At 47.0% G+C, this 27,430-nt stretch overlaps 2 protein-coding genes and 1 long non-coding RNA gene across 5 annotated transcripts in view; 2 read left to right on the forward strand and 1 right to left on the reverse strand.

Annotated features, from left to right (window-relative positions):
- The first annotated feature begins 341 nt into the window (after positions 1 to 341).
- Positions 342 to 17,874, forward strand: MAU2 (MAU2 sister chromatid cohesion factor). Its single transcript, XM_068420657.1, has 19 exons — positions 342 to 773; positions 866 to 883; positions 1,176 to 1,241; positions 1,916 to 2,011; positions 3,635 to 3,729; positions 4,264 to 4,291; positions 4,767 to 4,922; positions 5,431 to 5,577; positions 6,048 to 6,138; positions 6,341 to 6,444; positions 7,338 to 7,415; positions 7,994 to 8,059; positions 8,343 to 8,426; positions 9,164 to 9,213; positions 9,456 to 9,533; positions 10,001 to 10,112; positions 10,702 to 10,792; positions 12,212 to 12,339; positions 13,816 to 17,874. The coding sequence occupies exons 1-19, from the start codon at positions 342 to 344 to the stop codon at positions 13,888 to 13,890; spliced, it is 1,995 nt and encodes a 664-aa protein (XP_068276758.1). The 3' UTR covers positions 13,891 to 17,874.
- Positions 13,427 to 20,519, reverse strand: LOC137674875 (uncharacterized). 2 transcript variants are annotated; one of them, XR_011049870.1, is made up of 3 exons: positions 20,438 to 20,519; positions 17,965 to 18,070; positions 13,427 to 13,884 (listed from the first exon to the last, which is right to left on the reverse strand). It is a non-coding gene; the product is annotated as an uncharacterized lncRNA (long non-coding RNA). The 2 variants fall into 2 exon arrangements; XR_011049871.1 differs by lacking the exon at positions 13,427 to 13,884 and adding an exon at positions 17,406 to 17,760.
- A 588-nt stretch (positions 20,520 to 21,107) lies between these two features.
- GATAD2A (GATA zinc finger domain containing 2A) overlaps positions 21,108 to 27,430 on the forward strand; it is a 58,986-nt gene continuing 52,663 nt past the window's right edge. Inside the window, exon 1 of one of the 2 annotated variants that reach the window (XM_068420399.1) lies at positions 21,108 to 21,180. The gene's annotated coding sequence lies outside the window, so the exon portion shown is untranslated. Of the gene's footprint in view, positions 21,181 to 21,205; positions 21,245 to 27,430 lie in introns of those variants that run through there. The other variant, XM_068420400.1, reaches the window with a different exon arrangement.

The raw sequence follows: 27,430 nt of genomic DNA on the forward strand, positions 1-27,430 counted from the left end.
TAGTCCCAGGGAGGCCTCCGCCTCCCTCCCCGTGCCTCCCGCGGCGGCCAGGCCGCTCAGCGGGCTGACCCGGCTCGCTGCGGGGGGGGGGGCGCCGCCGCCACGCTCCTTCCCCGGCCCTCCTGGCCCCAGCGCGGCGCACCGGCCGGCCGGACTACAACTCCCATGAGGCCTCGCGCGACCCGCCATTTCCCGTCAGCGCCTCAGGCGCGCAGACGCCTCCCAGCGGCCCGCGCGGGCGGCGGCGGCGGCGGGGCGGACTCCATATCCCATCGGCCCCCGCGCGCCGCTCCTCGCCCCCGCCCCGCCCCTCCTGCCCGTGTTGTCGCGGCGGCCCTGAGATGGCGGCGGTGGCGGCGGGCTCGGCGGGCTCGGCGGCTGGCGCGGCCCCTCAGCAGCAACCGCCGCCTCAGCAGCAGCCGCAGCCGGCGGCGGGCGGTGCGGCGGGCTCCGGGGAGGCGGGCGGCGGAGGCGGCGGAGGGGCCGGTGGAGGAGGAGGTGGCGGCGGCGGCGGCGCTGGGCCCGCACCGGGGTCGGGGTCGGGCGGCGGCGCGGCCGGGGGGGAGTCGTGGTACCTGGCGCTGCTGGGCCTGGCCGAGCACTTCCGCACGTCGAGCCCGCCCAAGGTGCGGCTGTGCGTGCACTGCCTGCAGGCCGTGCTGCCCCGCAAGCCCCCGGCCCGCATGGAGGCCCGCACTCACCTCCAGCTCGGCTCCGTCCTCTACCACCACACCCGCAACGGCGACCAGGCCCGCGGGCACCTGGAGAAGGCGGTGAGCCCGGGGCGGGGGTGCGGCTGGGGGGGGCCCTGTCAGCAGGGCCGGCCTGTGGTGGTTGCAGACTAACCCGCTGTCTTCTCTTGCAGTGGCTCATATCGCAGCAGGTATCCTTTTCCTGGCCGCCCGGGCGAGGAGCGGTGCTGCCCGTCCTTTTCCTGGCCGCCCGGGCGAGGAGCGGTGCTGCCCGGCCACCTCGCTCCTGCAGCGAGGGCTCCGGTAAAACGCCTCCACAGAGAGAGCCTGGCCCTGGGGATGGGGATTTAGCTGGTATTTTTAATCTACTTCCGTGGTTGTGGGCCACTTTCTTAACGTGTATGTTCTGTAAAGGGCTTTTTGATGTTGGAGTGTTGCTGTGTTGCAGCGGGTGTTTAATATTTACTTAACTGATGCTGCTAGATTCCTCAGTTTGAAGATGTGAAGTTCGAGGCAGCCAGCCTTCTGTCCGAGCTGTATTGTCAGGAGGTGAGTGCGCTGAGACTGCTTCAGAAATTGTCGCGTGTCCTGGGGCTGCAGGGCTGCGTTTAGGTTTATTGTCTTTGGACTTGGAGTAGTGTATCGCTATTAATAATAGGGTTTATTATATAGGTCAGCTGCAATGTATGTACAGAGTACTGAAGCGTAAGGCTGAAAGACATTTGGTCTTTCTTACTGTGGAAGTTGCTGCTGGAATTGTAATGCAGGTCTTCTGCAGCAAACGAAGTTGACTTGGCCAAAGGATTTCTTTAGTCCTCATTTAGACAAAGACAGGCTAATTTGAAGGGAGGGGGGGAAGTAAGAAAGTTTCCCTCAAGGTTTTGTTGTGTTCCTGGGCTATTTTTTTCTCCAGAAAAAGCCTTAACTAGGCTTGACTTTCTCTAAAGCAAATGTTTGCCTTTTTTCTCATGTGCAGGAAAAAAGTGCACGTTAGCACAGTGGCCAAAGGAGTGCAATAGCTAATAATTCTGAACAGACTTTCAGTCAAGTGTAGATGTGTGTTAAATACTTGGTTTTGTTGCTTTTCATGTTTTAAGGTTCCTGATTAGACTTTAACAGGGGATCAACACCAACTACAGCTAGTTTAGAAGTTGTTTTTGTTAGTGATGAAGTTCCCAACAGCCTGTTTTTTATGTTGACCAGGGTGCATGTTTCTGTTTCAGAATTCGGTGGATACAGCAAAACCTCTGTTACGCAAAGCCATTCAGATTTCCCAGCAGACTCCATACTGGCACTGTAGATTGCTTTTTCAACTTGCAGTAAGTGATTTATATTGCTGGGCATGTTACTGTGGCACTGTGATGGGAAAAATCGCTAGAAAATATCTGTGCTCTTCTTAAAAAGAGCTTGGATGCCTTTATTTTTTTCCCTAATCATTGCTGTTAATGAAGAGACGAGAGGAAAAGTTCATGCTATAAAGTAATTATATATTGGTAGCTGCAGATTGGATCAGGACCCACTTTTTACCTGCTGAAGGCAGATGGGGAGCAGAGCAGCAAGGATCATCCTGTGGGCTCTAGTAACATCCAACTTTAGAGACAGAGCAGAACAAAATGAACCTTCCAGCTTGCAGTAAGGGCAGATGTTCTCATAAAGCCTGCTGGAATTGGAGTTTGCCAGCCTGAAGTGTTTGTTTGATTATTTTCAGCCTAATTAGCCCACAGAGCAGAACTGGGGTGGGAAAAGCAGCTGGTGCACAGGCCTCTGAGCAGTGTCACCCTTCCTGTTCTGTAACGTGCTCTAAGTGTGGCTTCACCTGCACAGGTCAGACCGTCTTCGCTTCTAGGAATACACTGGTGCACGTTGGAATTTGCAGTGTTTAACGTTTGTTACGGTTTGCTCTTAAAGTGCTGATTTTTCTGAGTGATCTAATGCATTAATTAGGTGGGGAGTGTATCCAGAACGTTAACTGATCAGTGGGAAGAGCAGATGATTGCTGTAGAACTCCCCCTGTTTTTCCAGGTTATGCCTCTTAAAGAGCCTCGAGGTGTTTAACGAGAGTTGAGGGAGCTAATTGCTCTTTACAGGTTCTCCACAGCAGAGAGCTAGTTAGGAAGCAATTTTATCTTTGAAGAGTGTCTTAGTAGTCACTTGTACTTGTCTTTTCCCCTTCCTGATGAGCTTAAACAAGCAGAGCAGCTTCGTTTGAAAGGAATTGTCAAGCTCCTTTGTGTAGTTTAGGAACAGTGAGTTGTGGAGAGCCTTACTTTCCTATCGATTAAAGGACAAATGTTTACTTTGCAATGAGTTAATGCCTGAGTACTCACAAGAAGCTTAAGTGTTTTTCTCAGTGCCTCCCTCTGAACAGGAGCCTTCCTCCAAGCTTGACATTCTTTGCTGATTTCTCTTCTGTGTGGTATTTCCTTTCTGGCTTTTGCTTGACCACAGAGGCCTGTGTCTCTCGTTTCCTTGGTGCCTGTTCTGTGACTGTGTGGCTTTCCACCTGGGGATGGAGAAGGTACAAAAGGACAGGCAGGAGGGAGTGAGAGGTGCTCTGGCAGCTGTGTCATCCTCTCCCTGTCTCCTGCAGCATACCTCTGCTCTTCTTGCTGGAAAACACACTGTTGTTCCAGTTACTCCAGTGTAAAAGTCCACAGTTATATTGGAGCTGTTGATATCGGATCTGGACATGATCTTAATGAACTAGAACAGCTTTGCGTGGTGTGAAACTGGGCTGAGAGGTTTTCTTTGAAATGTTAGACTTTTGTTTTGGAGAACGCCAGGTGTTCCTGGAAAATGAGTCTAAAATCAGATGATACATTTAACAAGTGCCAGTTTAGCACTTGTCACATGTAAAGCACAGGAGTAATTATGTTTTTTAAAATTGCTAATTGGGTCCACAAAGAAAATGCTGATCTCTTACGGCCTCTTCTTCATTTCAGCAACTACATACACTTGAAAAAGACTTAGTGTCTGCATGTGACCTTCTCGGAGTTGGAGCAGAATATGCACGGGTAGTAGGATCAGAGTACACCAGGTGAGTTCCCTAGACCTTTTTCCCTTCCCACAGAAAATATTTTGTTTTCCTCTATGTTTTATTTAGAGATATTCTAGTTTTGTTTAGAGATGTCATGGCTATGTGGGTTTCACAGGCAAACCAGTATTTCTGAGTGTTGTCTTAGATCTGAGAGTTTCTCCAGCTCTTCCTTTTTCTGTTAAAACCAATAATGTCCACTCAGACTCTGGAGAGTCTTTTTTTTTCAAAATAAATTTTGTTTATTGTCTTTATCAGCAAGTTTTCCCAGTAGCCTGTTTTGGCCTTAGAAACTATTGTAACTGGAGCTGTCCAAAGCTTAGATACAGACCTGAGAGACCAGGTTTTGATTCCTGGGGCTACGATTGGGCTGTTCTATCTTGCTTTTAAATGGGCTTTGTGGCAGATTCCTTAATACTCTTCAGTCTGTCTTTGAGGGGGAGAGCAGCAGATTTATTTTTTCTCAGGGTTTATATATATACAGTTGTGGTTTGGGTAACATTTTTTTGAGCATGACATCATTTTGTTTCATTTCAGAGCACTGTTTCTGCTAAGCAAGGGGATGGTAAGTTGGATCTACTTTTTAAATAAACTATTTATTTAACTAGTATACAAGTTACAGAGCAATAGAATGTAACCTGCCTGAACACAGGTTACTTGTTCTCAGGTACCTTGCATGCTTATCTGTACTTTATGTATTGTTTTCCTCATGTGGGCAAGCACAGTGTTAAAATATACCTGGGATAAGCCTAAGTCTGCAGGATTCTCGTGAAATGCTTGTGAACAGTGTTGGGTTTTTTTCTCTTTTATTAATTATGACAAATACTTTTCTGGAAGGAAAAGGATAACTACAAATTGTCACTGGAGCCCTTGTAATTAGGGATGAAAAATCTGGTGGTATGAGAAGGCTGGTTCTCTTGCAATAAGATGTCTTTGAGTCTATTTTTGTTTTAAATAGATCAGTGTACCTGGGGCTGTGCTGTTGTGCTCTGTTTAAACTGTTTAACATAAAATAACGGATTTTTCCTTAAAAATTATAGCTCCTGCTAATGGAACGGAAGCTGCAGGAGGTGCACCCTCTCCTTACCCTTTGTGGACAGATAGTTGAAAACTGGCAAGGAAACCCCATCCAGAAAGAGTCGTTACGTGTGTTCTTCCTAGTCCTGCAGGTCACGCACTACCTGGATGCTGGGCAGGTATGTGTGAGTTGTGCTTCTTACAGTTCCCACGTGAGAAAGTAGCTAATTATTGCACTGAAGTGATTTTGGGGGATTTTTTTTTTTTGCTGTGCCTTGTGTTTTGTTAATGAAACTTAATTTCTATAGATTTAAATCACAAATGAGGAGTGAAGAAATTACATTTGTTCCTTCTTCCCCAAGGAGGGGTTTGCTGTGATATGCTTATAAGCATGGTGGCCACTCTTGCTTCCATGTAATGTTGGTGGAGATAACAGGCTTTGTGTATAATTTTGGAAAACGTGGTGAGCATCTGTTGATTGTATATGCAAATATGAAGGGCTGATTGTTGTTAATCCTGGAACGGGCCTGAAGCAGTCCCTGTTCTGTCATGCTGGTGTTGTGATTTACGCATGAACTAATTTCCTGAATGTGGGGATTATTTATTGCTTGGCAAGTTTTCCCAACAAAGTAAATATTCCAGCATCTGGGCTGCAGCAGCTCTGTCTGACGTGAGTCATCTTCGCAGGTGAAGAGTGTGAAGCCGTGCCTGAAGCAGCTCCAGCAGTGCATCCAGACCATCTCCACGCTGCACGACGATGAAATTTTGCCCAGCAACCCCGCTGATCTCTTTCACTGGCTGCCCAAGGAACACATGTGTGTGCTTGTCTACTTGGTGAGAAGCTCTTTTTTACTTAATGTATATTGCTAATTAATGAGGAATTGGTTAAAAATTCCTTGGAGGCAGCAGCGATGGATTCTGCAGACCATATGCTGCTTTACGTTACGCTGACAGTTTAATTCTGCCACAGCATCTGTGAGACTGTTGCTTTCAGTGATGTAAGTGTTTGAAGAGACTGTGCAAGAAGGCTGGAAACTGGAATGTAACTTTATTACTATCCAAGCCAAATAGAATCAGATTAACTCGTACGAAGTAGAGCTCTGTTGGCTTATTTTTACCAACAGAGCGACAATCTTGACTTCAAATTCTTGAAACTAGTTGCCCCTCTTCTTGAATATGATTATACACCCGAATGATGTCAACATTTATTTTAAAAAGCTGGTAGCTGAGGAGTTGTTGCAACTCCCAGACCTTTCCTGTTTGCAAAGGTAATTTTTTGTAATCTTTCCTGTGTTTTCTGGCAGGTGACAGTGATGCATTCCATGCAAGCAGGGTACCTGGAGAAGGCTCAGAAGTACACAGACAAAGCACTCATGCAGCTAGAGAAGCTAAAAAGTAAGGATGAGGATTATAATTCAGCTGATGCTGCAAGATTCCATTTCTTGTTGCTAATTTAAATTAAAACAAAACCACAGCAGCCTTGTTTAGCTGAATTTTGCTGCACCACCTCCAGCTGAGGAAGCTGGCTAGGTGCAGGGTTGGGATGTTAATACTAATCTTAATGTCACTAACTGCACTACTTTTGTTCTCTTCTCAGTGTTGGACTGCAGTCCTATCTTGTCATCTTTCCAAGTTATTTTGTTGGAACACATTATCATGTGTCGGCTTGTCACGGGACACAAAGCCACAGCATTGCAGGAGGTAAAAATGGGGTTTCATCATTTCCATGGTGTGGGTGTAGTCAGTGACAGCTTTTAAATCATGGGAATTTCAGTTTTGAGGAAGGTACTTGGGCTCAGGTGGGGATTCCAGCAGTGCTAAACTACTAACAGGTGTAGTCAGGCCTAACGGTGCTCAGGGTACTGCAGCTCTGAAGCCGTGGAGTTACCCTCCTCTGAAATATTTTATTTAAGGGCTTGTCCTCTTTGTGTTCTGTCTTGCCCAAGCACTGCTCAGTTTTTCAGGTTCCCTGCCTTTCTGTCCTTTCCTCCTCTTACATAGTTTGTGGGGAAGGAAGAGAGGGACGGTGTTATTTAATGCAAGGAAGAACTGGAGGGTTTTTTTCCATTCTCACAGTCATTTTGAAATCCTGCTCATCCATCCCTTATTTATAGGACATACTGCTGTATCACCTCAACCTCTGCTGTCAGCCTTCTCATGAATGTACTCGGGTGTGGGGGGAAGTTTAGCCTGCTCAAAGAGTAGTCATCCGTTCTGGCTCATAAAACTCCTCACAAGCACATGGAAGATTTTGATTCCAGTCCTTCTGTTGCGTGCCAGCTCAAATCTGAGCGTGTCAGAAGAGCTCTGCGACTTGGTTTGCAGGTGGTGCCACCATATGGTGGAGCTGCTGCGAAGCAAATAATTCCAAACCAGTTTGAGCATGTGTCTGTGTGGGAGGAGTGTGTGTGGAGGAGCGTGTGTGCCTCGGCTTGAGGCAAGTCGAGCCTCCGCTTTTACCTAGGAGCATGACTTAAGATTCTGGAACCAATCCCTGAGCCATACTGAAGGATGTGTATGATGCAAGTGGATGGATTTAGAGCAGAAAAAGAAATGGAGAAAAAGTATCTTAAAATATTTTTTTTTTCTAACAGATTTCACAAGTCTGTCAGCTCTGCCAGCAGTCGCCCAGACTGTTTTCTAATCACGCTGCCCAGCTGCACACTCTATTAGTAAGTGGCTACAATTAGTAGTAAACTTTGGACTCTTTAGAAGACTGTACCCAAGACTCATGCTCATCACTAGTAACTGATGAGAGCGTAGCGAGGCAGACAGCAGGATTTCCTGCCGAGTAGGGGAGTCTGCGTCACCGATTGCCAGTTGTGCCATGGGGACTCACACCCAGTGGTGTTGAAACCTGTCAAAGGCTTAAATCCCTCTGTAAAATAAGTGACGTGTAGCGTGAAAGTATGTGAGGGAAATACAGGAGATTTATCCTGCGGGCGTTTGGGACGGTGTGTTGTGGGAACTGCGTAAGGGGAAGAACTTATCTAGCGTTGCTATTTGAGTATTGTAAGAAATGAAGAGGGTTTTCTTAGATAAATGGGGCATTTTTTACAGGAACATACTATTTTGAAGAACTTTGTGTAGAAATTGCGTACTTTTCCCAGAGCCAAGCCAAACTTAGACTTGCTGGTTACCTTTTTTCCTGCTAATATCCTGAGATTTCTGTGGCTTTGTGCATGCCTTTCTTTGCACTCTCTGCTTGCTGTAATTATGTGTTACCTTAGAAATATCATGTCTTCTCCAGGGACTCTACTGCATTTCTGTTAATTGCATGGACAATGCAGAAGCACAATTTACTACAGCACTGAGGGTAAGCTTTTCCTTCCCGACCTATTTACTATGGATGTTCAATGTGGAAATGGGCTTGTTGCAACTGTCGTGTGGGTCACCGCACGGTTGGGGTTGGAAGGGAAATCTGGAGAACATCTATATGAGTTGCACTAGTTAATTTTTTTTAAATGATCACAGTTCAGGTCAGGAGGATTTATTAATAGCAAAATACCAGACACCAAATCTGATTTATATGGGGTGAGCAAACTCTGGGTTAGATGCTGAAGTATTTGACTGTGCTGTTGGTATCTTGTGTATTTTAGCTCACTACTCATCAAGAACTGTGGGCGTTCATTGTGACAAACTTAGCCAGTGTGTACATCAGGGAAGGCAACCGGCACCAAGAGGTAAGCTGGTTTCTGACTGTTGTTCTACAAGTCAGAACGTTCTTGGAGAGAAAACTGCTGCTGGGCTTGGATTATGCTTTTCTCTGAGCAATTTCTTGCAAAGTGGTGCCTTATCTGGCAGCCAGGTGACTCGTTAATCAGAGTAGTGTCAATTAATGGTAAAGAACCAGTGGTATCAGCTGGCCTAGCTGCAAACCACCGAAGCAGGGCAAGCTTCCCAGCATGAGGTGTGTGGTTAACTTGACTCATTCAACCTGCTCGCTTCAGTTGCCACCTGTCTAGGGGTTTTTTAGATTACATAAAACCTTGGAAGATTTAACTAAACATCCAGAAATAGGTGTGTTCATTTTGCCCCTTTTTTTTGCTTAGTTGATTCTGGTTTTAATTAAATGGTAAGTCTGATGCAGCATTCATTTGGGTCCTGAACAGCTCAGTTAGACACGACATCTCGGGGTTTTCTGAGGAAATATTAACGCTGTATAGAAAGTTCTGTGAAGTCTGAAAAAGCATATTTTGTATAAAACTAGATTTTTAGGATCAAAACGGACATGAAAACTCCTCATGTTGGAATGTTTGTGCTATGATCTAACCCGCACAAGTAAACTTGAGGGTGTTTGTGGTGACTTGCACCACTTTGATTTGATGTGCACTTCCTATAAAACCACTTGCTGTCGGTACTGCGAGCCTGTGTTTGTGAGAAACGCTGATTATCTTTCTTTTCCCCTTCTGCTTTGTAGCTTTACAGCTTATTGGAAAGGATAAACCCAGACCATAATTTTCCTGTGAGGTGAGAATTCCAGAAACACTCTACATGCTGATGTTGCATTGGTGATGGTAATACTGGATTTGTAGCTGGCTTTTTTTAAAAGAAAACAAAATAATCAACTTCTTTTCAAGGCAGAAATTCTGACCACGCATTAAATATAATGTTTTGTTTGGAGATTTGATTGTTAGGCAGATTCCTAGAAATCTGTAATGCACATAATCACTGCACAATGCCTGGATTTCAGTGCCTTGCTTTGTCCGTAGCTCTCACTGTCTTCGAGCAGCGGCTTTCTACATCCGAGGGCTGTTCTCCTTCTTTCAAGGAAGATACAACGAGGCAAAGTGAGTATAAATCAGCTCAACTGGAAGGTGGGAGGGGGAAAGGAGCAACTGGATCAAGCTTTTTAAGATAAAAATGAAAACCCTGAGGCCTTGCTTTCAAACCTGCTAGCTGCTCTTCCCTGTGGGTTTAGTCAGCTGTCTGTTTTACTTGGGGGGAAAATACCAGGAAGCTGTTGGGTTTAGATCTCTAGTCCTGAATGCTAATAATAATAATAATAATTAATAATATTTATGCAGTGTTCACATCTGAAACACAAGCTTTTCGAAGCAGGACCTCTATTATAGTCATTGCTAAATGACAGGTGAGGTTTGGGGATTAAGTGCTTTGTTTAAGGTCACCCGCAGCACATGTTTATTCCTGAGCGCTCTAATATTTGCTGATTGGGTTAATTCAGTTCTTAATGATGTTTCTTACTGGAGGGAAAGTAGAGTTTTTAACACACTTTATTTTTGCTCTGTTTTGGTAGACGATTTTTGCGAGAGACCCTGAAAATGTCAAATGCAGAAGACTTGAATCGATTAACAGCGTGTTCTCTCGTCCTCCTGGGTCACATATTCTACGTGTTGGGGAATCACAGGGTAAGGCTCCTCTCTCTGGTATCGCTGTGAAAATGTTTGACTTGTCATTTGGCAAAGAAAATCAGGACATTTTGTGAGATTGATCTTATTTTAAGAATGTTTGTTTATTGGTGTCCACTAAAAGTTGTCAGCTTACTGACGTACATAATTCTGTAGCTGTAATTTGCATGTTTAATAACAGTTTAACAAAGTAGTAGTGTTTGAAGTCTGTTCTGGAAGTGTGTGTTTCTATAATGTCTGAAATCACCTGAAAAAAGCTGAATAAAGGACAAATCACATCATTCAACTGGCTTGTTTTGGAAGGAATTGTGGGTACAAGCTCCTTAATTCTCACCATGTGCCAGAATGCATGAAATATGGTGTCTGTGTTGTGCAAGATAATAGAAATAACTCCTAGGACAGAGCAAAATTCCAGACAGCTTTAGATGGTGTGTTTGGGTTATTGTCCCATTAAGCACTTCCACTTGTTAGCTGGAACATGGCAGCAATTAAAGTAGACAAATTGTCACAAATTTAACATCTCTGTAACGTGTATTTGCAAGGGGAAAAAAAAAAAATCCGTTTTATTTTGATATCTGCTCTTCACCAGGAAAGTAATAACATGGTAGTACCAGCCATGCAGCTTGCAAGCAAGATACCAGATATGTCGGTGCAGCTGTGGTCTTCAGCTCTCTTGAGAGGTAAGTTAGGAAAAGGTCTTGTACTTAAAAAAGGTGACAAAGAGCCCAGTGCTCCTGCCTGGGGGTGGAGTGTGGGGATGTCTGCCAGTGCCAGCGCCTGCCAGGAGACTCTGGGTTTGCACAGTACCCACAGAAGTGCAAGGTGGTTCTTCCAGTTGTTGATCTCTTCTGCTGCTGCTCTGCTTTTCTGTGGCTGCCATTCCAATTGTAGTAAACATTTGATTAGGTTTCACTTAGGCTTTGCTTCTGTAGGGGCTTTAAATATAAGAGACTATTATTTCACTACGTACATAAATATTGTTTACTCTGACTTACACAGGCCCCAGGATGCTTTGTTCAAATATTGACTAGCTTCTTGGCAGACCATCAACATTAATGCTGCAATTGATTTGCTCTCACTAGAAAATAAAGCAGTAACTCTACCCTTTTTCCAAGAACTTATCCCGCAGCTTCAATTTATATTAAATTGTTTACTATAAGCGTGATGTTTGGCGTTGAGCGCTGTGGGCCAGGCTGCTTTTCTGCTTTGCTGTTGCCTTTACTACAAAACCACTTCCAGGCAATTGAAATACTTTTCTTATTCATTTCCAAGTAGTAGTTCACGTACAAAACATGCCGATAGTACAATGATGAAGCCGGTGTAGGTGAAACACCCCCTGTGTGCAGCTGCTGTTGCCTCTGGTCGTATCCACGAGCCTGGGAACAGCGAGAGGCAGTTTCTGTTCTGCTTTGATTTTTCCTGAGCTTCCTCTCTAGAACTAATTACATACTCTTGATGAAAAGGCGCTTGATGAGGAATAACAAAACACAACCACGTGTTCATCGATAGGAGGTGCAGCATCTCAGCCCCTGCCACGCTGTTGTCTGTAATTTTTAGGTGAAACTGTGTGATTCTTAGCAGGTTACTAGTCTTAAATCTGACAGAGTTAATACCTGTGAGTAAACCTGACAGAAAACAAACACGAGGATCAGCACACAGTGTACGTAAAGCAGCAGGCTTCTGTAGTCCCCCAAAATCAAGGATTTACCAAAGAAAAAGAGTTGCTTGACCTCTGAAACCTGTGGAGCTGCAGTGAGAAACCGGCGAGGCTCCTGTTCCCACTAGATGGTGCTGGAAGCTAAAAATCCAAACGCAAACTGTGCAGGGGCTTTTATTGGCGTGAGGAGGTTGCTTCCTCCTTTTGGAGCTACTGTAATGTTATTGTTAATAGTTGGAAACTAAAATGACACCAAATCCTGCAATGTGCACTGCCAGTGCTATTGGAAAAGGGGAGGCTTCAGGTCCCCCGTATGCCCCTGGTTCTCTTAAAAAGGGTTTTAATTCCAAAATATCCAGGGAACAGTCTGGTAAGAGAGCTGGTCAGTTGGAAACAAGCACAAACTGTTTCTTGGTGAGCAAACGCTGCTGGTGTCTTTCAGACCTGAACAAAGCCTGTGGAAACGCCATGGATGCACACGAGGCAGCACAGATGCATCAGAACTTCTCACAGCAGCTCCTCCAGGACCACATCGAAGCGTGCAGTCTTCCAGAACACAATCTCATCACGGTAAGCAATCTTCATCTTGTGGTTATGAGTGGTTTTGAGGCAAAACAATGTGTTTTGCTTTCCTTTACTATTCCTTTCTGCTGAACACACTTCTCAGTAAGTTGCAAAAATTCAGTCCTTCAGTACTTCCTAGTATTAAACTGGACCGATAACAGGAAAAGGAAGTGTGACTCAATTAATTAATTCACTTTTCTAAGGGTTACTTGGTGGGTAAGGTCTTTATTTCTTAGAAGTGTTCTCTTGGTACACCAGCACTGAGGTGTTCTAAAGAGCTTTGGTAGCAGGTAGCTGCTTCATTTTGGTGGCAACTACTGCTTTTGAAAGAAACTATGTTCTCAGGTTTAATTTTAATGTTCAGGTCAGCCAGTCTGCCTTGTTCTGGGCAATGCTTTGTTGTACCTGGCTGAAAGTACAGTTTCTAGTGATACTTTATCATTCTTAAGGGTGTCGTCCCCCCCAAAATCTGAATTGCCAGTTAATACACCCTTTGATGTCTGTATAGCCATTGCTTTAAGGTGCAGCTTTCCTTGGACTTCAGATATTGATGTCCTTCCTGTCAGAAACAGTTTTAACCTGTTTTAAAAATACAAAATGGTTTCCTAAGCTGCAGCTCAGCAAGGGAGTAAAATAATTTACTGTTCTGGACTGAAATAATGTCCAAATGGGAACATGAGATGCAGGGAATTCGACGTCTCTTTCCCAACATTCCCTTTTGGGGAGAAGAAAGGAGGAAAAAGGGCCAATAGGAAGATGTTATTTGCAGGCTTTGCTCACAAAGGGATCCCGAGCCTTGTGAGAAGGAAAGTGTTTGTGATGCAGCCCGTGTGGAGAGACCCCCCAGGCAGGTGCCCCCCTCCATCCCTGAGTACGGTCCTTGGGCCGGGCCCAGAGGTGTGAGCCAGTGCTCCAGCCTCCCCTGTCTCCTCTTGCCACTGCTGCCTTTTGCATAATCTGTGCTGGATTAAAAATGTAGAGGGGGAGAGGATTAAGAAACAAGTATTAAATCTGCCCATTGTAGAAGGTTTTGACTAATGTAAAAGGAAAATATTTCGATAATGAAATGAGTGAGAACCAGAGGCTTTACCTGCTCAGGAAACGCTCTCACTGCAGCGCGTAATGGGCTCAAACACATCTAGAGTTTGGTCCCTTGTTGGTGCAAGTCACAGTTTCCCGTGTTTGGGTGGTGAGAGCAGGAAACATTTTCACTTGATGGCCACTCGCCCTGGCTTCAGCACGGGGGTCAGTGTGGTTTGGAACAATGGGAGTGTGGAGTGGCTTTGACAAAAATACTGTTGGAGGGATGGGAGCTCCGTGCTCATAAACCAAAGTCAAACCTGATACACAACTTCTTGTGATGAAATCTTTAATTATCCCAAGGTAGTGAACGTCTGCATGGCGAGCTCCTTCCTCTGGCCTCGCTGCCGTTCCTCCCCAGGCAGCGGCTGTAGGATTTTCATGCTGTTTGTTATCTTGCAGTGGACAGATGGACCACCTCCTGTACAGTTCCAGGCACAGAATGGACCCACCACCAGCCTGGCCAGTCTCCTGTGAAACAGAAAAACTATCAGGACAGTGTGTTTAAAAAGAAGAAGAAAAAAAAAGGCCAAAAAAGGGGAAAAAATTCATATGAAATCTTTTCTTCAAAGAAAAGGCAGCAAATTCCTCTTCTAGTGAGGGCCTTGTAGGAAACAGATTGCATAAAGACAACGTACATTTCATAGACTTGCAAAGTGAGCAGGGCATTTTAAGCTGCTTTTACATAATGTGTGTGAATATACAGCTAGTGTGTATATACCTACTGGTTTTAATCTGCTTTCCTCTTACTGAGAATTAAGGTTTAGTCCAAAGGACGCTTGTTCCTTAAATTGTTAGATACCTTTTTAAAAATTGTCCCAGGAAATGAAGAGGACTCGCACAGTTTTGCATACTAATTATATTCTAAATGCTTAAACCTTCCCTGGAGTACAGTGCATGCCAGTTTTAATGTTTTCTGTGCCCTTCCACTCCTGGGATTAATTGGATTAAATCATGATTTATTGTAGGGTGCCCTAAGTTCTAAATTTAGTTTCTGAGGTAATGTTCTTCCCGTTGTGTGCAAGTGGTTGCCAGTGCTGTTCGTAGCCTTGCAGTGAAGGTAAGGACGAGATCGGGGAGACCCGGTGTTGGCAGCCGGGGTGTCTTGGTGTCCTCGGGGTGGCTGAGCAGAGCAGGCTGGTGCTGTTGGCAGAGGAGCAGGTTCCAGCTCCCGGATTCACGAGTGGGTGACAACGTGCCACCACTTGGTCCCTGTGAGGGTCTTATCTCCCTGCATCGGTGTCAGTCCCACACGGGGTAAGGCAGAACCACAGCTCTCTCCATCTCTGCCACTTTGTCGTGATTTGTACCGAAGGAGGAAAGTCCTTGTCCTCTCTCTGGTCCCTTTGGTGCCAAGCAACTGGGAAACAGCGTTTGGCATCTTTACTGCAGCCTCGCCCAGGGAAGGCAGCATCTGTGCCTTAAGCATTGAAGTCAGCGTGAAACGAGGTGGTTAAAACCCAGACCCGATATAAGCCAGAGGCTTACGATAAAAACTAAACTATAGTCTTGCCCTTGGCAAAAACTTAAAGGTTTCCAAACTTTTCTGTGTTAGTTTTCCTGTTCTCCCACAGGTTTTTTTTTTTTTAACTTCAGCCGTGAATTCTCACTGCATTTGCCCGTGTCTCTGTGGCTGTCTCAGAACGGGAGACACGAGGCCTGAGTTTGTTCTGCAGGAAACAATCCAGGAGTTGGTAACTCCATGGAGCATCAGCAGCTTTATAGCCAGGGCCTGTCAGTCCGTCGTAGCGCCATGTAAAGCCTGCGAGGTTCATGGGGCTGAATAAACGTGTTTTTCTCTCTTGGTAGCTTTGCATATTTATCTCCCAGCTTAAAAGGGGAGGGAAAAGGAATCTGCTAGAAAAATTACTTGTGTAGGACTGTCTGCTGCTTTTTCTGAGGGAGGAGAGGAATACTTTAGAGGAAATATTTGACCCCCTCAAACTTTTATTGTAGGAGGAATACTGTGCAACCTGTCTTCAACCATAGAATGGTTGGGGTTGGAAGGGACCTTAAAGATCATCTAGTCCCACCCCCAATGCTCATCTGTTTCAGTCTTGTCCCCTTCTTAGCAACAGCTCCCAGAGACACTTGCTTTTTGCAATTCAAACCCCTCAGTTTTTACCACTGAATGAGGGGACAAGTGCTTGTCCTATTACCAAAACAGGGTTTTGTTTCCTCTGCTGAACACGCGATGCTGATTTAGATCCTGTTCTCAGACGTTTCTTTTGCAGAAGCCACGTATATTTTAGGCCTTGTTACATCTCCAACGGGGAAAACATGGCCTTGGTATTGGGAGAGAGTCATTACTGGGTTTGCAAGAAAAATATTCAGTGCTGTTTAAAGTCTCCCTTAGAACTCAAAGAATAGGGAAGAAATTTGCGAGTTAGCGTGCAGGGTGTTTGGAGGTGCCAAATACAGGGAGAATCCATGCAGATGGACCCTGCTCTGCCTCGCTTGCTCACGGAGATGATCTTAGAACAACTTCAGCTCGACGGCTGCCACGTGCTGGGATGCTGATCAGGAGTGATCAGGTAAACCCTGCCTTGGGAATATTGATACCCCGTGGCTGGTTTTAAGTTTTCCCCTTGTTTTTTGTGTGTGTGTGAGAGGCTGTTCCCTCCCCAAGCCACCGAGTTGCAAGAACTCGGTACCTGTTGTTAAGCACCTAAGTGCAAGGGCCATTTCTCTTAGCAGCTGAGGAATGACTCGTAACTGCAAAATATTTACTTCAAAATCTGCTGGAGTCCCATTTGGGTAACCCAGGAATTCCCTTTTTAAAAAATCCCAACTGTAGAGAGCTGTGGTTTGGGCTGAGTTGAAGAAAAGCATTTTGCAGCCAGCGAGATGTCCACCAGTGCCCGTTCGGGTGGGTGCGTCTCCTGACCTTGTCCTGCTGCTCAGGAACTTCACGGCTTCTCGGTGAGCGACCCAGGCTGCTCTGTAGTTCAAATCCCTCGGTGGCCTGTCCTCAGGAGGGAAGGAAGTCCTCGAGGGAGAGGCTGCCTGCTTGCTTCTGCTCTAAGTGCACCCAGGTTTTAACAGGAACCCTTTGCTAAACACGGCAGCTGAACTCTCGCCGTGTCAGGAGGAACAACCTGGGCTTTGCTTTGTGCAGAACCGTGCTTGGCTGCACTCCCCCCCAGCCCTGTGGAGCCCGGAGCTCTGCCCCAGAGTCCTCTTCCCATCCCAGAATTTCAAAAATCATGTAAATTTGAAAATAACTCGGTGATTTTCTATCTCTAAAACTCAATGTACATTTGTTACAATGTACAGTGCTTTTTAACTACACTTGTATATTAAATTATTTAATAGTTTTTTGCTTTTCAGTATCTTTTGTATGTAGCAGAGATTAAAACAAGGACCTCGTAACTGAAGTTCTTCCGAATTTTCGAACGCGTATGTAAAGTTGAACAGAAAACTAGAAGTTTACAGTTTACAAATGCTGTTAAGTGCTTGGTCTAACTTGATTTGAACAACCTATTTCTAATCTTTCTTGTCCGATCATTTAATTCTCTATGGAAACAAACACGAAGTCTTTTATGAACTTCTAAAAAAAAAAATTATTCTTCTAAAGATGTAATTTAGAGACTGTACAGTTTTTTTCTCTAGTATTTTTAAATGAGTAGCAAGAACTTACACAGAAGCATCTAATCCCTGTTTTGTAGATAGTGTAAAAACTTCTGTATGTATAGAGAATGCAGTCCGAAGTGTTTGCCTGTTGATTTTCATTTCCTACAGTGTGAACATCAGAAGGGCCCCACGTGCACAGGAAATCTAGATTTGGCAGCTGGGGAATTAAAAAAATAACAAAATTCATCCCCTGTCATCCCCTACGTGCGCTCACTGTGACACCACAAGCAAAAATTGGCATTGATAAAGTGTTTGGGCCTGTGGTTGCTGTGCTGCCTGGGGACAGGTGGAGTTCAGCACAACGTATCCCATGTTACTTCACTGCTTTAATTTTATTCAGTTTTTCCAAATTCTCCAGAAAGTAAAATTACAATAGAAGGGGTTCAGTAAGGTCCCATTTTACTTTGGGCATCACTGACCTCTCCCAGTCACACCGGACGATCCCGTTTCCGTAACGTGCGGCAGTTCTCGCCGCAGCGGCGAGGAGAGAGGAGGAAACGGTGTCGGTAGTTGAGGCTGTAGAGAACACTGGGAGAAACTGGGGTGAAACCACCTGTCTGTGCTCTTCTACTGTCTGTCTTAGCACGTGTATTTAAGTGTTCCCTGCAGTGAACCTTTAAATGTTACGTCAGGTTTGTGCGGTGTATTGTTACGTGTCTGTAGTTGTCGGTGAGTAGCAGGACGTGTCCCTTCTGCCAGCGCGCCTTCCTGGAGCTGTAAATACAGTAACTCATGAGGTGGAACCGGGGTGTGACTTTGCTGCCTTTGTTTCCTCTCGTTTTCTACATTAGAAGAATTTTTAAATAAAGTTTAATTTTACTACTTCTAGCGGTTTGTAGAATACCAATTCCTTTAGTTGATCTGCACAAGGCAATCCTGCCTGCAAAGGACAGGTTTGATGTGGCAACAGTGACTTACCCCAGGGCCCAGCCCGGCGTTACGAGGTGGTTTTGGTGGGACAGGAGGGACAGTGCCAAGAGCCCTGCGGCTGCCTGCGGAGGGGCCGGGGATAGAGCTGCTCTGCCTGCAACGGGAACCAGAAATTCCTGCTTGAAAATGTCTGCCTGCACGCTGGAGGTGGCCGAGGGTGGCTGTGACCCTGCCCTGGAGACGGCTGCAACCCTGGCAGGTGGCTGGGGTAAAACAGGAGTTTTAGGGATGGGTCAAACACTTAGAATCTCTCTCGTTTGGTCTAGGACAGAAGGTGTTTTTCACTGCAGCTGTGCAGTCAAGGAGGATGTTGAGTATGTTTGATCTTGACAAAGGGGATCTGGTTTAATGGGCATCACTTGGTGTCTTTCATCCCAAAATTTTCTGGCAGGTATTTTTACATTCTGAGCCTAAATTTAAAAGGAAGAAGAAAACTGCTGAATTAATTTCTCTGCAAGTAAAACTTTGAAGAAACTAAACACTTTAAAACTGAGTGCATGCTCTCCCTTTCCAAAGTGTCATCTGAGCTGCTAAGTTAGTCCCTCAGATTTCATCGTAGCAGCTGAGCAGGTTCTGTTCCAACAATTTACTCACTATATGAAAATTTTAACCCAAAGGGCAGCTTCTTTTTTGTCGAAAATAAGACTGGGCTGTGCTGACACTCCAGTCTCCTTACCCTGGATACCTGCAGGTCCTTCCTCAGAATAAAAACTGCATCTGGCATAACCTGAGCTATCGGCACCTTCCCTCGGGTCTGCCTTGCGCATCTGCTGTCGGGGCTGCCTCTGGCCTCTCCTCCGAAGCAGCTCCTCGGAGAGGATGTACCTAGTGGCAAAACTCCATGTGAAACACATCTAAAACGCTTCAGCAAGAGCTATAAAAGGACAAGATAAAAAGTTACTGAAGAGATTTCAGGACATAACTTCACCTACTGCTAGGTAATAAAACACTTCTTGTGCTAGACCTGTTTTGAAGCCCTCCTGCTGACACAGAGCAAGTGAAGCACGGTGAGATGCATCTGCGTGTGTTCCTGTGTGGATTAAAGCATCACCCCAGAAGGATCGAGCCCTTAGTAGTTAACCATGAAGTTTTGAATGGCCTGAGGTGAAGCCAGTGGCTTTTAGTGCTTTGGGAAAAGTCATTAACCAGCCTAACAACTGGTTGTGAGCTGCACCATTAACCCTTAGTGACTGGTAGCTAAAATTGTCTTGTACAAAGGGCAGAGGAAAGTACTTTATAACAAGAAAACTCATGCTCAGCCTTATAGAAAGGATATTGAACACAGAGTTGTTGACAGGAATGGTGAATCTTTAATCTAGAGTGGAAAACAGCTCTAGAAAGTTGAGTATGTTGGAACTTCCATGAGCAAAGGCTGAACACGGCGCAGGAGCAGGCGCGCTGGAGAGGGAGGGAGGAGGCCTGGGTGCCAGCTCTGGTTCTGCACAGAAGTCTTCATTACGTGCCTTCCGCCCTCCCTGCCCTAGTGAAATGGGAAGCATACCAATTTATGCTTATTAAGGATTATGAATGAAAATAATAAGCGTTATCTCACTTTTCCTCTGTCGCAACAAGCACCTAAATAACCTGATACGAAGCTGCATCTAATCCTGTAATAAGCTGCGTGTGCAAAATAATTGATGAAAGATTGGTGCTGGCATTATAAACAACGTGCAATTCCTGTCACTTTATTTACCCTCGATTATAAACTTGCTTCACCCAAGATATTTTTTTTTTTTCCTTCTAAGAACAAGCTCACTTGCAAGTGTCTAAAAATGCTGAATAAGAAGTCCTGAGGCTTATGTCAGAGACAGGGAAGGCAGGTTGCAAGCTGGCAGCTCAGAAGGCATTTTTTTCTATGAATACAGTGGTTCAGGGAATCTCAAGGGGAAAGTTAATTGATTAATTCCTTCGTTGCCGTTCCTGTGCATTGGCTGGAACGGGTGGGTTTCGATAATCCCCCCGTGGGGATGCGGGCAGCCCCCGAAGGCTCCCCGGGCCGGCGGAGGAAGGGTTAACAGCCCTTCGCCAGCTCCTGCGGGAAAGATCCTATCGCGGCCCCGTCGGAGGTGCGGCCGCTGGCAGGAGCTCGGCTGCGCACCCCTGACCCAGATCCGCCGAGGAAGCGGCGATGAGTCACCGCGGCCTCCCGGCCCCCGGACGGCGTGCCGGGGCTCGCCGCCCCACCGCCCCGGCTCCCGCCTCGCCCCCTTCCCGCCCCACCGGGACGGACCGCGGCGCTACGGCGGGGCTCCGGGACCGCGAGGGCGCTTTCCCGGCGGAGGCCTGGGGCTGCGGAGCCCCCGGCGAGGCGCGGCCCGCCCTTCTCCCCCGCCTCACGGAGCCAGCGACCCCGCCGCCGGCCCCTATCGGAGGCCCCAGGCCGGCCTGCGCGGGCGGATAAGGGCGGCCGGCGGGGCCTCCCAGCGCGGCCGGCGGCCCCTCCCCGCGGGCAGCGCATCACCTCGGTCGGCCTCGGCGCGGTGCCGGGGGTGGGGAGGGCCGGGCCCTCCCGCCGCGGTGCCCGGGACGCGGGGGGGCGGCGGAGCCCCGCGCCTCGCCTCACCGCCCGGCCCGGCCGCGGGCCACGCCCCCTCCCCGTGCACCGCGTCGCGCATTGGCTTCCGTTCCCCCACCCACCGAGCGCCACGCGGCGTTTGTTTGGCCAGGCTGCCCGTCAATCAAGAAGCCGCCCCGCCTCTTTTCCTCACCGCTCAGTATGTAGGCGGGCCGAAGGCGGGCTCTGGCTGCGATTGGCTAGCGCGTTGGGCAACCCCAGCTTCTCATTGGGCGGCGCAGCCGTCCGTCCCTCGTTTTAAAAAAAAAAGACACCACCCCGCCACACACGCCCCGCCCCGAAGGCCTGAGCAGGGGGCGGGGCGAGGAGGCGCGAGTGTGTCCAAATCTGCCTAGCAACGGGGGTGGGCGGGAAACGCGTCCCGAGGAGGTGACGGTTGGTGGCGCGCGCGCCACCCCGGGAGTCCCGCGCCGCCGGCGGCGCGCGGGGCGGCACGGGGAGGGCGGGGGGAGGAGGGAGCCCGGCGCGAGGCGGGTCTCCCTGCGCGCGCAGCCCCCTCCTCCCTCCCTCCCTCCCTCCCGCCTCCTCTCAGTGGCCACCTGAGGGAGCCGCCTCCCCTCCCCCCACGGCCCCAGTCCGGCCCGGGCCCCGCTGAGGAGGAGGAGGCGGCTCCGAGGGGGCTGAGGAGAGTGAGTGACATCCCCCCGCCCGCAGCCCCCGGGGACCGGGGTGGGGGGGACACACACCCCGAGGGTGAGGGGGGCAGCGGGGCTGAGGGGAAGGGGCGAGTGAGGAGGCGAGGAACGAGGTCGTGGGGGGTGGGGGGGGGAAAGCCGGGGGAGGGCGAAGGGTCGGCGAGGGGGGGGAGGACGGGGGTCGCTGCGCGGGTCGGGGGTCGCGGAGCGGTGAGACAGAGCGGGGGGTGGCGGTGAGGCACGGCCGCCCCCCGGGGGTATTGGGGGGGGCGCCCCGCGGGCGGCAGGGCCCAGGCACGGCGGGGGAGGGGAAGGCCCGGAGGGCCGCTGGGGAATTGGCCTGAGGAGGAGCGGGCCCGGGAGGGGGGGGGGGGCGCCCACAAAATGGGGGGGTAAAAAAAAAGGGGGCTGGGAAGTAGGAGCGGAGGGTGGGCAAGGCTGAGGGGGTGCCAGGGAGGAGCGAAGAGTGCATCCTGGGAGTTGCCCGATAGGCACAGCTACCAGAGCATGTCAGCAAAGCCAGATTATTAGTCCCAGAGACTTGGGAAGGCGGGGGAGGGGAAGTGGGGGAGGGGAGGGAACTAGCGATGCTAAAGATGGGGCATCCGGGAAAGAACTTGGGGCCACCGGGCCGGGCTGGGTGTAACCGGCCGGGGAAGGGGGCACGGCGGCTGGGGAGGGCAGGGTGCTGCCAGGCACGGCGGGCGGCTCTGTTGGGAATGAAGGTACCAGGAGTGCTGAGAGAAGCCTCAGTATGGGGGGAACAAGACGTCCACTGCGAGAGAAAGTGGCACTCCAGAAATGGACAAAGTTCTGTCACGGGGCAGCAAAAAAACCCACCCACCCGAGGGTCTGCCCTGGAGGAGGCGGCCCTGGGAAGAAAGGGTGGATGCAGGCAGGGTGAGGCCACTGACGGAGGGGACCTGCTAAGCAGGAACAAAAAAAAAAAACAACCTGGTTGCTTGCTGGAGAGTGCCAGATGGGTTGAAGTCACGACAGGACTTAAGATGGAGGTGTTTTGTGGGGCTGATGCCAAAGAGGAGTCCGTATACCCCTGTGTCGGGATGCGTGGAGGTTATGTGTGCAAAGATTTGAGGAGCAGGCTCGTTTTCACCAATTTGAAAACACCACTATTGCGTTTGCCTCGACCGCTTTCTTTTTCTGGCAGCGTTTTATCTCTGTACGACTTTGGGGGGGGATTTAGTTTGTACGCAAGACAAGCTCTATTCAAAATAAAGTTATATCCTGTCTGTGGTCTACCACCTTCTCCTCACCCCCAGCTATCTGCCATGTTTCACAGAACGTATCTAGAGGGCTTCTTAAAATTCTAATTCATTATTAATTTTCTACCTATCTCCCACTTTTTTTTTCCCCGTCTTTGTGATAAGTGCAGGGAAAAGTTAGAGTTATCAGGGAGTATATGTGTGAGCTGTGTACGCTGTGGCAGTTGCTGTAGGTAAAGGAACATTGTCAGTAAAGTATTTAGAAGTAACTAACTCTACAACTTTTGACTCTTCACAGTATTTTAGGAGCAAATTCCAAAGAAGAAAAGTGTAAGGGAAGAAAAAGCTTTTCTTTTTGCTTTGACTTCAGAAGAACCCTTAAATGTAACTCCTAAACAACTCAGAAATTGGTGGTACAAATACTTATTTGAACTACCTGAATACAAAGCACTATGAAATGCAAAGAAAATTGTGTGAAATACTTCAGTATTTTTCACGACCGTACCAAGCACAAAGTTTTAAGACAGAACACATGTATTTTTAGTGGGCACTCCTCTTTTAAGCTGTAGATTGAGCTTTTCTTCTAATCTCAGTCTTGATGGTACAGATGACTTCTTTTTTCAGACTTTCTCAAGAGTTTAATGACACGTCTTAGGTGAACCTGAGTACGTGTACTGTTCAAACAGTGACTAAATCTACCAGAGAGTAAAACAGATGATGTTATCACACAAATATAGCTGAAATTACCTCTGTGTACCAGTGGTCCCTAAATCCTGCTGTCCAACGGGCTACTCTCTTGAAGCAAGCAAAATGCTGCGGGGTATTTCACGTCTCCCAGTTGGCTTCATTTTAAACGTCTTAATTTCCTGTTGCCATGAGCAATTTCAGAGGGTCTTGCAGGAAGAAACTTGTCTATAAGCAACGAGCTGGGGACTACAAATAACAAGATTTTGTTTAAAAAAGCACACAAACGCACTAGCTTTGCTTTTGAAAGCTACTTGAAGAATGTGAATTAGCTTTCATCTGAAGTTAATGAGCCAGTTTCCATCATGACAGACTTGAGTGCTTCAAGGATTGTATGTAAGAGGCAGAACCACTGAGTGGTAACCTTCCTGCAGCAAAAAAAGGCCGTTGCTAGATTTAGGTATAACTGAATGTCTTTTTTTGATAAGAGTTCATCTGTTTGGGCCAAAGGGAGATGAACTGCTTTCCACCCTGATACCTTCAGCTTGAATTTAGGGAGTCCACTGAGTCTCTGGAGAAACCGGCTTGCGTGTTCTCGCAGTTTCCCAAAGGCAGGTAGGGAATTTAAAAGTAATAGTGGTGACTTATCAATGGGTCACAGCCACGTTTTTAGCTGCAATCCCGAGGGAACAGGAGAGACAACCCTAAAATGTCTCCTAGTAGTAGCGTGATGCTGTGGAATGAGGACTCAGAGGTTTTTTACTAAGGCCAGAATGAACTGGAACAGGGAATTACAAATGACAGTTTTCAAAACTTTTGGACTGCTTGCATCCCTTGACATACACATTTCCACTTCCATAATTTTGGTCTGCAAGCAAAAATCGTAGAATCACAGAAGGGACCTGAAAGATCCTCTAGTTCCAACCCCCCCTGCCATGGGCAGGGACACTTTCCACTAGACCAGGTTGCTCCAAGCCCCATCCAGCCTGGCCTTAAACACTTCCCTGTCTTCATGATATGACGATGAACCACGATATGATTTTATGATCTTAATCATGGGAAAAATACTACTCTGGGTCTTCACCAGAGTTAGAGGAGAAAGCTTAAAAATCAGTATAGTGAGGACAAGAATTACTATTATATGACTGAATCCTCCCTGCCTTCTTGCTTGAGTCCTTACTTGTAATCAAATAGGTTTCTAGATTTGCAAAATAAGCAAATTAATGCTAGTTGTGAAGGATACACTGTGGAAAACACAATTTCTCTAGAAACAGGTACATGGATGTACTATCGCCATGTAGGAGTTATTGTTATTATAGTTTCATTTTACAACAGGTTCGTTAAGTCAGCCAGGACATCAGTTCACCCTTCAGCTTCCGTGGCTTAGGACAGATCTCTTCCTTGCTGCAAGGGAATAATCAGGGTGTTAGTGACAAGCTCAAATATTGGAGTGATACCTGCAGGGTTTGCTTTCTGGTTGCCTGGCGTGGTAAACCAGTGGCCTTACGCTCACAGAGCTACCAGGATTTTCAGGATTTTTCCATTTTTTATTGGTTTTGCAGCCCACAGCAGCTTTCTCTTTGCCAGAACACTCCATCTTCTAATCCACCACCCTTACTAATAGTCTCATATAAGTTCTTCTAAGTTTGTGCAACTGAACCCACTTGCTCAGCTGATAAGACACGGAAGTTCCAAGGAGGCTGGAGAAAATGAGAGGAGGATGGTCAGTGTTTGGTGCCAAGATCTGGGCTTTGTGTCCAAGGGACCCTGACTGCCAGTATAAAATCAAGTAGTTTTTTTTCTACCTATTAGATTTCACCATTTTTTCAATGTACGTGCGATATAATTACTGAAAGAAATTAGAAAGCATTCTATTTTTAATTCTATTTTTAATTTCTAGATAAGTATCTCCAAAGAGCATCTGAGCCCAAATACAGTCGCTTGGTTCCTGTGCGCGCACCAGTTACACTATCCTTCAACAATTGATTTATATAACTGAAATAGCTGGGGAAGTGAGAAATTTCCTTCCTCTTAGGATACAATGCCAAGGATGTCAAATCTCCAGAGAGCCTGATGATAAGAATTGGGCTGTCCTTTTTTTTTTTGCAGTTATTAAACAAGTACACGATTATTCATTAGGACACCGAAACAGCGGGACGTGGTTCTGTGGCACTCTCCCTCCTCCCTCTTGGTTGCCCGTGCCTCTGTGCCCTGCAGACCCAGAGCAAGGCTGGGGAAGTGGTGATGGACAACCAGCCTCCTCTTCGAGGGAAAACAAAGGGTGCTGCAGCTTTTGGAGGCATAGATGGGATTTTTTTTTCCTGAGAGCCATCTCTTGGCAGCGCACCGGAGCGGCCTGTAACCAGGCGCAGTATCTGATGGCCGCGAGGGATCTCCCCCCCTGCCTTTGCTCAGTAGAAGTATTTGGATTCATTGTCCAGGGCAAATCTCGGATTGGAAAACAGCTTCCCAAAGTCTGCCTGTTGGCACAACTAAGTGTTCCTCTCTTCTTCCTCAGCTGATTCCTGTTCCTATTGAACATATTTTAAAACATAAAGACCAGGGGAAACTGCACGTGCAGTTTGTGAAGTACTATTAAAACATAAGATTATTTTGGAAGAAGAAAACCCCTGATCTTGGTATTCCCATAAAAGCTCTGTGTTAATTCTGGGAGGGTGGTCTCTGCAACTAACACAAACGAGCGCGCTGAGATTGATCATTTAGTTCTGTAAACTCCAAGCAAGAAGCAGGAGTTGCTTTATGAATACCTTTCCCTTGAAATCTGCCTGAAAAAATAAGATCAGTAATGACTGATCCCATCAATCCTAAATTTAGACGTGAATCTAATTTATAAGCCTTGCTTTTCAGCAGGAAAGCAGGTTATGGAACTGACCTAGTACAGTGCTGGTGGGGGAAGAGAGGGGACTTCGTAGAACTGAAGTTAGAATTAGCAGGGGTTAGGGGAGACATAAAGACTGGTGTTCTTATGTCCTGATAATCAACGTCGTGTTACCAGAAGGAACAATGTTAATAAGTGCTTAGAGTAAACATGGTGTAAGGCTCTCGTAATCCTCGTGAAAATACAGAGGTTTTCAAAATGCAGCGTACTCCAGTGGCAATCTGTCTGGTCAATTTAGATCAGTAAAACCTGGCTGTGCTTTCTCAGACCTTTGGTTTTACATCAGCGTGCCCATGATTGCTTGTGTCGTAACATTATGGTAAGGCTCTGTTGGCATCTTACAAGTAATGTGGTCAAGTTGTTGAGAATTACAAGTAACAAAGGACTCGGAGTATCCATCTTTTGAAAATAACAACGTGAATTGTAGCAAACTGAGGTCATGTTGAACTGTCAAACTTGTATTCACCTATGAAAGTTTAAAAGAAAAGTTGTTTGAGAGGTGCAGGTAACTCGCTTGGCCTTGACATGATACAAATTTGAGTTTAATTATAATCACAGAGATGATTTTGTAGCGCAAGGGCACAGTTGCCTTTGGATGCAGTGCGAGTTTCAATGCAGTGCTGGTCCCTGGGTGGATGCCTCGAGAAACCAGGAACGACTGGGCACTCCCTTGCACAGCTCTAAGGAAAATGCTTGATTTTCTTGAAGGCACAGTATTCTGCAAGTGGTTTGCTCCAAGTTCCTACTTTTTGCTCTTTATCTACCTTTTATTGCAGTCACTTCTAAACGAGGATTGTACTAAGTTCGTTTCATCTCTGTCGCAAGATTTCTATGTTTGATTTCTCTGCCTGGCTACCTTGATTCTGGTCCTGGAGCTTATCAGTGTGCTAAGGTTAGTCCCAGTCTGAAATTCAACCTCTCGTGCTGACCACCTCGCTCGATGCTTTTGTCTGTCGCCAACCAGTAGTCCCACTCTTTGGGGTAAAAGGGCTTTACTTTCTGTAAAAAGGACTAAAGCTAATTCAGTTAAAAGATGATTTTACACACAACCAGCCTCAGTGTTCGTACACAGGATGGGTTTTAGCAACAGGGAGAGCGTGAATCATTTGCCTGTCTGCATATTGAAAGAAATCTGCAGTAAGAGTAACCTGACAATGTTTTGGAGGATCTTGTATCTATTTTCATCAAAACCATATCGCTGGAAAAAGAAGGTCTGGCATAGGCAGAGCTTGTAATTAATACAGAACACGTTCCATCAGCTCTTTATTTCTCAGTTACCCCATCCTTAAGGATCTTTAGCCAGCACTCGTCTGTTAAACCACAGAGAACTGCCGGTGTCGTGGCGTCCATACAGACAGATATCTGATTGTGTGAGTGTTAATCTCCGTTAAGAATCTAGTCTGATGCTGGGTTGAGAGAATAAACTACTGGGAACTGC

Source organism: Nyctibius grandis, chromosome 31 (assembly GCF_013368605.1).
Source record: "Nyctibius grandis isolate bNycGra1 chromosome 31, bNycGra1.pri, whole genome shotgun sequence".
Taxonomy (NCBI): Eukaryota; Metazoa; Chordata; class Aves; order Nyctibiiformes; family Nyctibiidae; genus Nyctibius; species Nyctibius grandis.